We start from the raw sequence: 15,819 nt of genomic DNA, 5'->3' as shown, positions 1-15,819 counted from the left end.
GCGGGTATGGATACCACATGTGTTACTTTTGTTATTCGCGTTTCGTGTCATTCCTGAAACTTTTCGTTTCTAATGTATAACCGTACATTGCAGTTGCATGTCTATGCCACACTTCGTCCCACCGATGCTGAGGCGGAACAGCAGTATTTCTCCACTCTCGTGCTGTACGATGATCCTCCGGTGCCTGTGCTGGATGAAATTGCCAGGAATGTTGTGGGGCCGTAGTTTAATGCATCACATGGAGGTAGTGGAAATGGCGGCCAGTTGGTGAGGCAGGAATTTGATGACGGAGTCTCCAGTGGAGGAAGTGGTGAGGATGAGACGTCTGGAGATGAATGTGTCGATACCGAGGAAAGTGGCGAGGGCGCCAGTGAGCGATCCAGCGTCGGTGCGGATACTTGTAGAGGGCAGACTGGTGCGTCTTCCACACCTCCAGCGATCCACGTTTCTTCTCCAGTGCGAGGGCCGACGATGGAGACACGGCCAGTTGGCACATCCGGATCAGGCCTCACCAAAGAGGAGGTGGAAGAGCTGTTGTTCGACCAAAGAATTCTCTTTGAAATGCGACTCCGCACCGTCAAGCTTGAAATCAAACAGCACGTGACATCCGAATGTAAAAAACTAGAGCTTTCTTTGCTACCCTCGTGGCCCCACCTGCTCCGACTCCCATTGCAGCCGCGATGCCCTCCGATACCGAGGCTGGAGTTTCAAGTAGTATTCCGCAAGGTATGAATGTTCAATACATAAACCGTTTGGTTTATATTTTTCATCTATGTTCGACAGTAGCACATGCACCTGTAGCTCACATTTTTTTCCATACGACAATTGTGAGTTAGAAATACATGGAGGAGAAATGGAGCCTTCCCTGGACGAGCGAGACATGCGAGCAGATACAGGAACTGCACATGTACAAGGTACGTGGGTTATTTATGAGCGCATTGAAATTTGTTATTTGACGGACTTTGTATGTTGTGGAAGTTGGGAAACCTAATGTATTCACACAATTTTCATGTTCTCATCAACAGATGGAGGAGACATCGCGGCTCGCCCGGACAATGTACACGACCCACTGCCCGTAGCAACCGACGAATAGATAGGTACGTTGTCATGTGCTACGATTTTTCCCTACTATATTCGATGGGAATTATTTTTCTCATTTTTTTTCTTCCTGTACGCTTCCATTATCTTCCAACTGCAAACGTCGAACACATATACAGTTACATATGTGTTGTAATATCAGATGGAGGAGCCATGGAGCCCTCACATGCAGCCCCGAGCAACGATGCTGACTTACAGGGTTGCGATGTTACGGATGGTGATGGTAAGTTCATTCTCTGCATCACTTATTGTATGTTACGTATGGTACGTGAAGGGCATTTATGGTCACTAACTCCCCCCTCCTTTGAAATTCTCATAGGCGATCTCGCTGAAGTCCCTGTTCCCACCAGTGTAGCCAAACCAGGACACGGAGTTCCTACGACGAGTCGGGGCTCGGCACGGGTACGACGTCCAGCTCCTGCGGCCAGGACTCCATATACAAGGGCGGTGAAGCGAACAAAGAAGTAAAAGGAGTATGAACTGTCGGGACATCATGACGGTGGTGTTGTAGTTAGTAATACCCTGTCAGCGATTTGGTGGAGGTGGTGACGGATGTTAACTTGTTGGATAAATAACTTTTGTTTGAATTCGTTTTACATTACATTTTAATTACTCTTGTGTACCGTGGTGATACGTGGACAGATTCCTCATATTTTATGTTGCTTGGCTGATCGGTAGTTGTAGTGTTTATGAATTGTGTCTGGTATTCTAACTTTGTTGATTGTATCAGTCATGTTCATTTTGTTGTTCGATATATATTTTTGTTGGACATATTGTGTGCGCTTATTTTCTTTTGAAGGAGGGGAACAAGCGTATGCAATATGTCAATTTTTCAAAATGCTTTGTAAGTACTGTTTTGTTGATATTCGATCCAATCTTATTATAGATGTAGTAATATACTTCGAGTCTTTAAGATTTTCTAATTTTTGTTACGCTTCTTACACCCGTGTTGCTTATGTTAAATAGTGAATGTTTTAGTGAATGTTATATTTGATAAATTTATATAGTGGACATAATATGATGTAAACACTGTCATAATATGCTTTAAATACATGTGCAGGTATGTGCGCATATTTTTCGTTGCGTGCTTATGTATGTACTTATCTGTTGTTCTAATTATATCTAGTCTTCACTATAGCTTTAATCTGGGACGATATTATTATGATAAATTCTCAAAGTAAGGCATTAAGGCACATACATGAGATGCAACGAGAAGATGAGTCATTACAAGTGTCAAGAGCATGACAACCACGGTAAAAGTAATTCATAAATCAATGAATTGAGTAAAAATAATTATTTCGTTGTTCGTCTTCCATGTGTGTTGCGATGATGACCCGTACGTGTGAGAAACTATACTATTACAAACATAGCAAATTAAAAGTAGGAATTTGATTGAGCAATTTTTTGTTGCAGATATGGACATTTTCTTAATTGTGCACATGATTAAAGAGTGTTTAACATTGTACTAAGTATGGGGAAATGGGGGATAAAGGTACACTTCATTTATTCAACCATCACACCAAGTGCATTTCAAATTTACAAGGAGATTGGACTTGGTGGTTGGGTAGATGGAGACCATAATTGTTTCCCCTTCAATTAGCTTATAAATACTGTGGAACTTCATTCTCACTTACAAACAAGTTCCTTCAAGACCATTGTCACCCATTCACCTTCTCACAGACACTTATCATTCCTTCAGTACTACTATACGTTCACGTAATGAGTTCTTCCACAGGAAGCAACGAACCGTTGAACATGAACGAGCCACTGCCAGTTCTTGGTTCATCTCCGCTTTTTCCAATTTATATTTCGTCAGATGAGGAGGAAGTTAACCCTCGTATTGGGAGGGGAGCCATTTCCCCTGTTCCTTTTCCCAACTTAGAAGTTGTTTCCAACGAGGGTGCGCAATCACCGAATGGAGTCCTCAATGAGGAGTTCGAGCTAGATGCCGGATACGAGGAGGATTCCGACGATGAGGACGACTGGATGGCATATGATCCCCCAAATGCGGTAATTATCATCTCTTCCGACGAGTTAGGTGAGGATAGCGGGGACGGTGGTTCAGTTGTGGACGACGACTAAAGTGACACCCATGGAATGTAGTGAATAAGTACTGTATAGTAAGGTATTTTGTAGGGATGACTTTAGTTAAGACAATACCAAAAAGTCCACGTGAACATGTCCCTAAGATGCAATTCGTGTCATGTATTTTGCGTTTTTCGGTCGAACTGTCGAGAATTACTGAGAATATCTGTCGTGTACGACATGTCAACTGTCGGGCAGTAAGGATAATATGTACAAAAATGGTTATGTATTTTGCAGTATGTAAAACGGCTATTGTGAAAGGTGTGTATCATGGACTAACTTTAATCCATGATTTACGATGACGCAAATGATTGTACATTTCTTCGGGATTCAAGATTGTTTTTTGCACTTCCTTTAATTTCGATTTAAGATGATGCTAATGATAGTAAATCTGTAGGGGGATAGAAGATTGCGTTTCGAAATGGAAAAAAAAAATATATGTACAGTATCAAACATTTTCCGTTCTCGTGCTTAGAGGTCACAACATGTATGTGTGACGCAAATCGTGAGTGCAGTGCAAGGTTCCGTTAACTGTCGAGAATAAGTAACACATCTATCGGGATCGACATTTGAACTGGGCGGGATGTTTACTACATGCTGGATAGAGAGTGAAATTTTTATGTGCACAACAGGATGCGCAACATGCAAGAACATTAATGATCACAAACTGTAAATCATAACTTCATAATGTTCGATGTAGTACGGAATAATTAACATACAATGTTTATTAACTTGCAATTCTTTAAGGAGCATGTGATACACGGGGGTTTGAACACGTGGTCCGATTATGACCAACTCTACCTCAACAGGTACATTTTCTCGTAGACCATGCATACGCATACCTAGAACGCTTACGGCGGGTTGGTGGTCTACCTGGAGGACGACGTACGAGTGGTGGGAAAATAGGAGTACATGTAATTAAGTTCGGAACAACCCAATCCACTTCCCTCGGAACAGGATATATAGTTTCGCTGTAGGCACCCTTCCAGTAGTCCGATGAATAATAACGGGAGCAAAGCTTGTACAACGTCTTCCCTCTAAAGCAAGCAGCACGACTTGCATGAACACATGGCATACGGTTTAGTTGGAACTAACGACATGTGCAGGTTTCTTCGGACAAGTCAACTATGTCCGTGTCGTTGGATATTCCAACTTGCGTCAAGTTGTTTGTCAAGACATGGGCTCGAAGCCTAGTTCCATTTTCGAAAGTCGTCCGTAGCTCGTTCTCCATCCTTGGTGTCAATAAGGTACTGCATTCTTCCGCATTTGCTCGACGTTCGTAAAATCACTTCTGAATGTACTCCGAATGTGTTCAACCAAGCAGGTTATTGGTAACGACCGGGCTTCTCTCAACATCGAGTTCAACGACTCTGCATTGTTGTTTGTCATAATATTGTAACGGTGTCCAATAAATAGTGCTCTGGACCAAAATGAATATCCCGCTCGCTCTAAGTACCCGTGCGCTCTTTTGTTCACTCTACGAATCTGTCCCATGAGTCGTTCGAAGTCCTCGACCCGAAAAGTTGTAGCAGCTCGTTTGAATAGAAATAATAGGCTTGCTTTGTTATACCGCTGTATTAGGTTCTTTTCCATATGCCATATACAACAACCATGCCGAGACGACGGAAACAACTGAGAAATAGCTTTCTGAATACTCTTTTTCCTGTCTGAAACGAACACGAGTTCTTCGGAATCCCCTATAAGGTCTTTCAAGTTCGACAAAAACCACTTCCACGATTTATTGGTTTCAGCATCCACGATCCCCCATGCCAACGGATAAATCTGTTTGTTACCATCTTGGGCAGTTGCCACTAGGAGTGTACCTTTGTATGGACCTTTCAAGTGACTGCCATCGACACAAATAATGGGTCTCAAGTACTGCATGTATCCACAAATGCTTGCACCAAAAGCTACGAAGAAGTAACAAAACCTATTACAAAAATCAACTTCGATGTGGGTAAAGGTCCCCGGGTTACTTTCTCCTACGACGTGACAGTACGAAGATAATTTCTGAAAACTGTCCCTTGGTGTCCCATGTAGCATATTTAAGGCACGGAGCTTCCCCCTACGTGCTTTGCTATAACTGATTTTCACACCAAACTCACGTTCCATATCACGTGCAATATGAGTAGGCGGATATGATCGGTATGGAGTATCCAATTTTCCCAAAATGTGCTCCGCAATTACAGCACTAGTGGCATGTCGATGTGCGTTACGATGAAAATCAAGGGAATATGTGTGAACTGCAACGAACTTACTGATCATGAAGATTGCAGATTGCTTGACAGTAGAAGCACGTAGCATCCACTTGCAATTATCATCCACACAGACAACTGTTAACATTTTTAAGCTTGACCTACTTACCCGGAATTGGAACTTCTCTTACAAAGCAAGTACATGAAGCTTCGAGTACAACTGTTTCTTGGTAAAGAATATTTGCTTCTCGGCGAGAACCGATGTATTTGCAGCTGTAATCCACTCATCTGTGCACGAACGTCTGGAATTTGACGACATTGTCTCGTCTATTTCAGCAATAATAGCACGATCTGTACCATGTAATGGGTTCTCTAAGTGTTCGGCGGATGCTGCGGCCTCTATATGCTCAATTGGAGGTTCGGGTGGTTCCATTTGCGACACACTGTGCTGATGATTCATCTCGTCATGTTGTACATTCAGTGGACATTCCGTTGGGCCGAACAAGTTCCCTTCACAGCTTGCATTTGTTGCCATACCAACAATCAGGAGCTCGGATACCAAATATGTGATGCAGAGTGCAGTTTCCTTATGAACAGATATGTACCACTGTAGATCCTCATCGTCGCATATCTCTGTCGGAGGTAGATTCAAGTTCGGGACTTTGAACTTCAATTCGATTGCATTGCGGGATTCAACGATACCAAGTTTCTCCTTCAATCGTAACACAAGTTCTGCTACGGTAATACTTCTCGACACTAAAATGGAAGTGGTTTTGTCCCCTCTCCACTTCCATTCATCATCTGAGTGAACGAAGTTTCCTCCATGCGACACGATGAATCTGAAATCATGACTCATACCTGAAATGTTGGGACTGCAAAAGTGAGAATTCTGCACATTCATGTGTCGTCATTTCATAACATCAAATTGGCACACGAAAATACTTACATCCATGTACTACCAAAGATATAAAAGATGATCAGTTTTCAGGTGTCGAAATCGACAATTACATTTTCTATCCCGACAGTCGGTAAATGTCGAGTTCGACAGTTAAAATATCTAACCCGACAGTTTCCAAGATACTGCTCGACAGTTCTACTGCCATAACTTTCGAGAAAGATAAATTCCATGCGTTTCACTTTTTGACGAATTTATTGAAAACGGTAAAGGCCATAATAAATTATGAACTACAATATCACTGTATCTTTTTAGAAATGAACAAGGTATCACTTAATGCTTCATTAAATGTTGAATTATATATGGAATACTTCACATTTTCTATATATATTGGTATAATTTTTCTTTCTAAAATATACAAGAAATTAACTACATCAATGAATAATAGATTGAAAGGGTTCATTTAAATATGATCATATTGTATTGAACATTTAAAGTAGTCAACTATGACATGAGATGAATTTTTTTCTACTACCTCACCTTTCAAATTTGTCAATGGCTTTCCGTGTTTCCTTGTTGATGATGGAGTGGAGATGATGAAGAAGAAGAAGCTCTTTCAATTCGTATGTGTGTGTGTATTTTGTAAAGATTTCACCACTTTTTTAATAAAAAAAATCTTATTATACAATATAATATCATATCTTCAATATTAAACTTAAAGCAAAAATAAATTAATCATATCATAACATTAATTGCATTCAAATCAAACATTTATTGATCCAAAAAGGTGTTAAAGGGTAAAGTGGACATTTTGTAGGGAAAAATTGACATTCTTGGAAGAAATTGGTGAATGTCCAAATTTTTTTTTGCATTTTCAATTTTAGTGACATTTATGTAAATTCCCCATAAAATAATGAGAAAATTGTAGCAGGGGCTCCAAACCTTTAATATATTAGCGGACTTCCTTCAAACCTTTAATTTGTTGCAATCATCACCCCAAATCTTTAGAAACATTGCAGCGGAGGCCCTTTTAGAAGGTTTTCATCCAAATGTCTGTTAATTGACTAAGAAATTTAACTTTGACCATTATTTTAATATTTTTGAAAGGGTAAAATAGTAAATTTTCATTTATTACATTAAAATAACCTAAAAATTAAATTAAAAAAATAAGAAATTAAGAGAAAATGTCGTCTTCTTCCTCTTCTCCTACCCCCACATCAAACCAAAATTCATAGGGTTCCTGTATATCAATCTTTGAGTATGTTGAGATTCAGCAATGGATTGATGAACACTCTAGCTCCAGAAGGAGCCAATAAGTACAATTTTATAGTACAAAACGATGGAGAAGTCGTGAAACTGAAGACTAAAGTCGTGACAGCGACTATTAAAGGGACATTGATTGATGAAGATCCATTGGCTGTTTTCAAAATTGATCAGATTTTGCTTCCAAAAGAACTATTCAAGGAGACGCCGCTTGCTCCGGCTCCAACATCGCCAACGCCAGCCAAGTCTAAGGCTAAGAGTGGTAGTGAGGAGGATGCAGATGCTCCGGCTCTCAGCCAAAACAACGACTCTATGCCGACCGATGAGACGACAGATAGTAATGCTGCTGCTGGAATTCATGGCGGGTGGTTTATTAAAGGAATTCTCAGTTGTTTCTTGGAGTTTTTGTATGCAATATTTGATTGGGGAAAAAATATTTTGGTTTGACGTGGAGGTGGGGGTGGGGTGAGAGGAAGAAGCCGACCTTTTTTTCTGATTTCTTATTTTTTGAAAAATTTAATTTCTAAGTTATTTTAATGTAATAAATGGAAAGTTACTATTTTACCTTTTCAAAAATATTAAAAATATGGTCAAAGTCAAATTTCTTAGTCAACTAATAGATATTTGGATGAAAACTGTCCAAAAGGGACTTTGCTGTATTTTCGAAAGGTTTGGAGTGACGATTGCAACAAATTAAATGTTTGGGAAAAGTCTGCTAATATTTTAAAAGTTTGGAACCTCTGCTCCAATTTTCCCTAAAATAATATACATAAATTTGAATTCAAAATTTGACTATAGCTGACATCACGTGAAATTATCCACGGTTGGTCAAATGATCATTAATGAAATGTTAAGAGCTACTTTTACATTCTATCGCAGGCTCAGAATCCAACTCGTGCAAGTTTGCAAACGTTTCACATGAGAGAAAAGTGTAGCTTGCTTGTTCCATGACTCGCATCAGGGCAAGTAGATCTAGCTTGGTTCGTATTTCAGATGAGTTGAGTCGATGAACAACTTAACATACCTGATTTGAGCTTACACTATTGCAATAATGGTTAATGCCTATAAATGCTATCAACTCATATGATATTAGTGTTAGTATTAAAGATAGTATTAAATTAATGTGAATTTATTGAAATAATTGTGAATTCAAGAACCATATATGATTAAAAATAAACAAATAAATAAAAATTAGTGACATATTTTGAAAGTTTGATGAGTATTTTTGGTGTAGCAAGTCTCAAATTTATGATATTCCGTTGCACGAATTTCGTCAAAAAAGAAGTCATAGGCGTGCAAATCTAGAGCAAGGCGAATATTTCCAGAAAACAAAAGCGCTAGGCCCTTGTTACTTATTTTAAACAACAAGGCTACTTTCCATGCTAACCCTTATCAGAGATTGGATTGCTAGCTATGACTTATCTGACAACTAGTAAAAATAGAGTGGACTTTTTATTCCTACTATCTATATCAATAACATCCTTAAATTTAAATTGCAAGTCTTTGACTTCAAACTCCTTTCGATGCCTTTCCAAAACGTCAATGCAACTAGCCTTTATTCATCTTTGTCTAGAACATACAAACAGCCTCCAGGACACATCTCCAAGTGGTAAAAGAGGAAGGTGGAGAAATTCAGTTTTGCTTGATACTGCTGCGTCAAGGGTTCGAATCCTGAAATATGGATTTGGCTCTTGGGTAAGTGCAAGTGTACAAGTAGCCTTTCACCCTGTACCCTTGAAGGCATAACCTGCGATTTACCTCGCTCACGATACTCCAAGACAAGGGTGGTGAAGGACCCTTAAGGTTAGGGTTTAACCTTTTTTACAAACAGCCCATCATACTCTCATTTGTGAAAAGAAAGAGCTTCACGTCTGGAAAAATCGCCAAATCCGCTTTTAAATAGAACGAAGAACTTACCCAGTTAAATGGATCTAGACCATATACTTAAAAAGCTGTAAATTTAATTTGTTATAAATTTAAAATTTCGTAGAAAATTTTTATTTATTTTTTATTTTTTTGGTTAAATACTCGATTCAAATTCAGCACTACTTTCAATTTTAGATATTATAATAATAAATTTATTTTTAAGCTAATTTACAATTTGCGATTTGAAAATTTATTAGCTTTATGATGGTCAAACTTTCAAAATATATAATTGACTTAATATGAAATAAACAATCTCAAAATAAGTTACTTTCCTTATTATCTGTAAGTAGTAGTAGTAGTAGCAGTAGTAATAATAATAATATTAATAATAAATTTAGACAACCATGCTCTCAATATGCACTCATTTGCCTGCCACTGTAATGGAATTGTGCGAGGAATGGTTTATTGCAATTTACCCTTCAACGGCCAAAGTAAGTTGGCTCACATTTAGCCTGCCTTAACGTGATTTCACGTAACAGCATGATTATAAAAGGCCTTTTACTATGCATATGTACGATGTTCAATGAATAAATAACAGTTCCCACAGTTATTCTATAAAAATTCTCACATTTCAACTTCAAAAACAATAGTACAATTTCACACACTGCGACAGGGAAAGGGAATGGGAATACGGTCTAAGGCAAGAAAAGACGATCACTTCACGTCATCCCCAAACGGCACTGACCTTTGCCGGAGGATCCTCAGTTCTCAGTCGGTTATTGAATCCGAGAAGTTTATTCAACGCACCAACATAGGCTCGAACACTCGAGATGACTATATCCATTGCTGCTCCGGTTCCACTGGCAGTAAAGAGAAAATCATTTTGTTCAATTATTCAGTTCAAAGAATTGAGCGACCTAAATTATTTTTGAACTATGGAAGTAACAAAGTAAAATTTCCTTCAGCCAATCCCAAATTTGTTGGGAGAAGTAGTTTGCTGTTGCACCATGGAGGAATTTTACGAAATTCACTCTGCCTACCTGAATGCACGATCCACAGATTGTCCCGTATAAGCACTGGTTGAAGTGATGCTGTCATTTCCTCGAATTAGAACTCTAGTGGTGGCTATAGCATCAATACCTTCAGTGACAGCATTCATGGAATAATCCACGAGTGTTACAGGAACCTACACAGTGATGAAAAGGATGAAAAATAATGGCTCGGACCTGACAGAATCTAGTATGTATATGAGAGAACACAACAATGAGCATTCTCACTAGAAACCAAATGTGGAGAAGTTGTCCTCTGGAATAGCATGTCTATTTCATCAATTTTGTCACCAAGATTTGCATTTTAATACTCAAAAAGCATTTTTGGGAGCATGCCAGATATTTGACGGGTTTTGAGAAAAGCTTTAAATAGTTGAAGCTATTCCACGTAATATATTTTTTGTTCGGTTGGATAATCTAACAAGATTTACAAGACACGGGCATGTTTGGTACCCAATGCTGAATTGGAGTACACAAGAAAATGAACAAGAGTTTACAAACTTTTTCCTCCTGGATACTTTCTGCTACTATCATCCATACCAAACATACTACACGGGGAAGTGGTCAAATCATCAAATGTTAACAAGAAATGTGGTGCGGTCAAATAAATTCAACTTGCACACGCACACCAACAAAATATAGAAAGAAATAATACACAAATAATGTGATGTCACGGTGACTTTTTAACAAATACAGGTTAACATGAATAACCTAGATCAGGCTTTGCGTGTTCAATTATCTGTGAAGACCTCTTGATTTATTTAGCATTATAGAAACATACAGGTGAGTTCAGATACTTAGATATACTAGCAATAATCCAAAGAAATCAAATAAAATTTCAAGTTGTGAATTTCAAACCTTTACAATAAGATCAACCGCCTTGTATGCTGCATCAACTGGCCCAGTTCCAACAGAACAAGCAATATGTTCTTCACCATTATCATCAATGAGTTTCACTGTTGCAGTAGAAAGGCCAAGCGTTCCACACGTAACCTTTCCATTGCACATATACCAAGTGAATTGAGGGGAATCATCCTTTTCCAGTTAAATCAAATGATCAAATGTTATGCTGAAAACATTTAGAATGTAGACATGCCTGTACATCTCCAAGTTTCCATACTTCTTGGGGCTGGAAAACTTCATCTGACACCAGGGCGATGAGGTCATCATCAGTGATATTCTGCATCATCAGTAACGAATTTAAACAGATAAGTATGAACGTCCCAACACCAACAATCGCCCATATGAAAGCAAGAAAAATGCCTGGATATTTCATCAACCTTTTTGTTTCCTGCAACAGCTTTGAAACGTGTAAACAGATCGTCAAGTTTATTTCCATCAATGTCATAACCAAGCTGTGATTGTGTTCAAAGAGTCAAGTTGATGCATAGAAGAAAATAACCAACATTATACCAATCCTTCATGAATAATATCAAATTCAAAATCTACCTCCAACATTTTGGCTTTCAAAGCATGGCGTCCACTGCAAGTTGTTCCAAAATGGGTCAACAACATTCAGAAATTATATCCACATAGTCAAACATCCAGAAGCACCATAGAGAGACGGACAATGATTAACGACAACAATGGAAATGGTGAAAAATTTATGCCATGAGAATAATGCCCAGGTGGCACATAATATCAAGGAAAAACTTCAGTTTTCATCTCAGAAATATTCAAGATAGCAGTATTTCTTAGACAGATGGCCTTCAGGGAAAAAAGGGGGAAAAAAATTCTTCTCTCCTCCCAGAAGAAGGATAAGGAAGCTTCATGCAAACAATAATCTTTTCGGCCAGGGAAAAAAAATTATTAACTGAGTATGTTCTTAATTACTTGGCATGGATAATGGCAGGAATTGATTTAAACTTTAGCATGGGAACATGAATGCACACCTTCGGGCAATACGATTCAATGTACAGATAAGCCTGCAGCTCTTTCTGTTGTCCAAGCAACATTGGAACAATAATTGAGAATCTTTATTACATTAGCTAAAACTTATTTGTCTTTGTTTATTTCTATTGCAACAAGATGGAGGAACCTTCAAAAGTCACTAAGATTGACAGGCTCAACATATTAAAATATCCCAACTTTACTGCAAATAAGACAATGACACCATACAAGAAGCTAATACACTACTATATCTGATAAACAGAACGTATAAATCCAGCATACAATTAAAATTAGAAAAAGTAAAAAGAAGAAAAAAAATCTGAAAAACTAGAATACAGAGCATGTTTGGCTAAGCTTGCAAGAGTCTATAAGCAACACCAAAGCAAACACGAAAGGAACGTTTCAGCATACCTCAGTTTTCCAAGGACGATACCAGATTCGTTAGAACGAAGAAGCCCAATATCTTCAGGAGATATAATCTCATATGTATTCTTATGTTTAAGCATTCCGTCCTAGAAAAATGTTAAAGATAGGAAAAGGAGAAAGGATTCAGGGGAATAAGTAGCAACAGTTTCAAAAGGTGGACTCAACAGTCGACCAGTTAAACAAACTACAAAATAGTGTTTCGACTGAGCAAGAAAATGGATACATTTAAAAGATAAGGGAAATGAAATACCATTTAAAACTAAGTAGGGGAAAAGAACAAATATCAAGTGAAGCATTAAGTATGTGTTGTCTGCTAGATTCTGTTCCTATCATTCATCATTGCTTAGGTCACTATGTCCTGACCCAATGAGATGTGACCCTAATGGGTAGGTTCGCACAAGACATAGTGACATACTTTGTTTATGTTTTCCCGCATTGTTTCCTTCTCTTATTGTTTTGTTATTCTTTTTAGGAAGAAAAAAGCCCAATAGTCTACAACTCCATAAAATGATAAATAGAATTAAATAAGTTCCTAAGAATAGAATATGGATTTACAAATTCCAACAAATTAAAATGGCTATGGTATGCCAAATAGACACAGCACAATCAAAGCAAAGTGTTTAAAGCTCTTAGGCCAAAGTAATGTATCCAGATATATTAGCTTGCAACATGAACCTGATGGATACCACTCTCATGAGCAAAGGCATTGGCTCCAACAATTGCTTTGTGTGGCTGCACGCGCAGCCCACTATATTCTTCTACCTAGAAACAGTGTAAACTTAGTTACAATAGAAACAAATTAAATCAAGAAAAACTACATTAAATTCAAAGTATTCTTAGGAGACCGCACCATCTTGCTAGCCATAACAATATGTTGTGTATTAATCCCTGTATAAAGACCATCTAGTACTTGCTCTCCACGGCATTTGAAGGCCATCACAACCTGTAATGAGAAAGTAAGAAGCAATCATCTAAATTAAAAAAAAAAAAAAAGAACGACTTATAAGCGTTGAATGTTAAATATCAATTAATATATAGAAGGTAATGTTGAAGGGAGAAGGAGAAAATTTGAGGTAATAGTCATAACGAGTTTCAAATATTTTGGTGTCTGACCAGACACAATGACCCTCTTAGAGATAATCCTACGAATAACGAGGCAAAGAAGTATACACTAATTTCTTATTAAAAATATGTTACTAACTATTCACCCATAATAATAGTTCTCACAATAATTCTGAATTTAGCAGAGAAGGACGACTAAGAACAAAGGTAATAGGAACAGCTCTTAAATATTTAGGATATTTGGAGTATATAAAGCATGTTAGGCTAAGCCGAAGAGTTACTTTTCAAGAAAATAAAATTATTATTTGAGGTTTGTTTGAGCCCCATTTTTTGGGAGAATAGATTTTGTAATAGTGATTTTTTTTTTAAGAAGGTATTTAAAACGTAGGGAAAAGTTTTAGGCTTATATGAAGATTTATTTTATTTGGAGAATGTAGGATTGAAAATAAGTTCAGCAAAAAATGAGTTTTTAAATAATGAGGCTCAAACAAGGGCTTACTTTCTAGAAAAGCAAGTTTTGTTGGTAGTAAAGTCAACTTTTTATAAGTTACAAATAGAAAAAAGTTGTAATTTTTAAGCTGAGCCAAACATGCTCATAGATCAATTGTGAGTGAGTTTCTGCTGTTTGCAGTAAAAGGGTTACAAAAAAGAAGGAAATCCGTGGCCAAAAAGGACCACTCACCTCCTCTAATGAGGCATTACCAGCTCTTTCACCAATGCCATTGATGGTCACCTCTACTTGCCTTGCACCAGCACATGCCCCCTTAGAAAAATGAGTTCCAATGTAAGCACTAGCTGAAGTGGGTTATGTAAAAAGCTTGGAACACAGCAAAAAGAAATACCAACCGCTAAAGTATTAGCAGTAGAAAGTCCCAGGTCATTCTGACAATGTGTAGATATAATTATATTCTCAATGCCAGGAGTATTGACTTTTAAGTCAGCAATCAGCTGCCCAAATTCAGTAGGCAAAGTGTAGCCTACTGTATCAGGGATGTTAAGAGTTGTTGCCCCAGCCTTAATAACCTCTCCCAGAATTTGGTAAAGAAACTCTCTGTCAGATCTGTAAGAAACCAAAGGAAGAGAAAGTGAGTGAATATAATGAAAAATTCTATGTCGTCCTTGTTGTAGAGAAATTTTAAGCACCAACTTCTCTTGTTTTAAGTAAGGAAAATAAATGTAAGATAATAATGTGGACTGGTGTGGCAAACAACCATTGTTAATACTATGCTCTTCTAGTATCATTTTATGTTCACATTTTCTAGTCAAGAGCATGTAACAAAAAAACATTTACAAATTCTATGAGTTCTCAGGGTTAATCACCAATTATACATTACATTCAAATTATTCTATAAGCCCAATCCAGACCACTTACAATGGAAGCACCTATCACTTTCATGCTTCTAGAAGTATAGCTTTGCAATGAAATTGACTATCATTCCAAAGTTGAAACAAATACCATAAGAAACTAGAAGAAGCCAACATAAGAAAGCTTCCGGACTTTCCAATGGAAAGGGGAAAAAAATATCTGTGCTTTCTGGTCAAATATATTCCCGAAATGCGTTTTGATAATTTTAACCATATATGGCACATCATAAAATGTTATGAGAAATTAGCTTACATTTGACTTACAAGTTACTTGATCTATTTGGTTTAGCCATTTATACATAGTAGGATTTTTGATAAAAAAAAAAAAAAAATAATAATAATAATATAAAAGTATTTAGTGACAACATTTCAACGAATATTTAGTGAATTAAAACACATGATTCTCAATATAAAAGTATCCAAAACAAATGGATGTACAGTTAACTAGTGAAGAATTTTATAATTATAGGATATATTTTATCATAAGCACTGGTTCACCAATTCTACTTGAAACTAGAAAATAGTGGCAGAAACAACTAAATTCTAAAGGAACATATCCTCAAAGGTAACTTTCAGCCCACAGACGGAACATCATAAGGAAAAAAAATGGAAAAAAAAAAAAGAA

General features: G+C 37.5%; 3 protein-coding genes across 3 annotated transcripts; 1 reads left to right on the top strand and 2 right to left on the bottom strand.

Annotated features, from left to right (window-relative positions):
• Positions 1-4,422: 4,422 nt before the first annotated feature.
• On the bottom strand, positions 4,423-5,526 carry LOC111397766 (PKS-NRPS hybrid synthetase CHGG_01239-like). The gene has a single exon (XM_023024749.1). The coding sequence runs from the start codon at positions 5,524-5,526 to the stop codon at positions 4,423-4,425; it is 1,104 nt and encodes a 367-aa protein (XP_022880517.1).
• Positions 5,527-7,533: 2,007 nt separating this feature from the next.
• Positions 7,534-8,487, top strand: LOC111397765 (fasciclin-like arabinogalactan protein 2). The gene is made up of 2 exons (XM_023024748.1): positions 7,534-7,977; positions 8,416-8,487. The coding sequence occupies exons 1-2, from the start codon at positions 7,534-7,536 to the stop codon at positions 8,485-8,487; spliced, it is 516 nt and encodes a 171-aa protein (XP_022880516.1).
• Positions 8,488-9,946: 1,459 nt separating this feature from the next.
• Positions 9,947-15,096, bottom strand: LOC111396664 (2-isopropylmalate synthase A-like). The gene is made up of 11 exons (XM_023023113.1): positions 14,676-15,096; positions 14,512-14,592; positions 13,618-13,710; positions 13,443-13,529; positions 12,753-12,853; positions 11,901-11,934; positions 11,732-11,806; positions 11,548-11,631; positions 11,310-11,444; positions 10,443-10,588; positions 9,947-10,262 (listed from the first exon to the last, which is right to left on the bottom strand). The coding sequence occupies exons 1-11, from the start codon at positions 15,069-15,071 to the stop codon at positions 10,127-10,129; spliced, it is 1,368 nt and encodes a 455-aa protein (XP_022878881.1). The 5' UTR covers positions 15,072-15,096; the 3' UTR covers positions 9,947-10,126.
• Positions 15,097-15,819: the final 723 nt, after the last annotated feature.

The sequence above is a fragment of the Olea europaea genome, chromosome 7 (genome assembly GCF_002742605.1).
Source record: "Olea europaea var. sylvestris chromosome 7, O_europaea_v1, whole genome shotgun sequence".
Taxonomy (NCBI): Eukaryota; Viridiplantae; Streptophyta; class Magnoliopsida; order Lamiales; family Oleaceae; genus Olea; species Olea europaea.
The sequence above is the reverse complement of the archived record's forward strand: the minus strand, read 5'-3'. Positions and strand labels throughout refer to the sequence as shown.

Excerpts from the sequence above, each read along its gene's own strand:
- LOC111397765 (XM_023024748.1), top strand. The coding sequence starts at position 7,534 with ATGTTGAGATTCAGCAATGGATTGATGAACACTCTAGCTCCAGAAGGA. Across the intron at positions 7,978-8,415 it reads ATTGGGGAAAAAATATTTTG|GCTCAGAATCCAACTCGTGC; the intron begins GTTTGACGTGGA and ends ATTCTATCGCAG.
- LOC111396664 (XM_023023113.1), bottom strand. The coding sequence starts at position 15,071 with ATGATACTAGAAGAGCATAGTATTAACAATGGTTGTTTGCCACACCAG. Across the intron at positions 13,711-14,511 it reads GTAATGCCTCATTAGAGGAG|GTTGTGATGGCCTTCAAATG; the intron begins GTGAGTGGTCCT and ends TTCTCATTACAG. Across the intron at positions 11,445-11,547 it reads GGAAACTTGGAGATGTACAG|GTTACGTGTGGAACGCTTGG; the intron begins GCATGTCTACAT and ends TGCAATGGAAAG.
- LOC111397766 (XM_023024749.1), bottom strand. The coding sequence starts at position 5,526 with ATGTTAACAGTTGTCTGTGTGGATGATAATTGCAAGTGGATGCTACGT.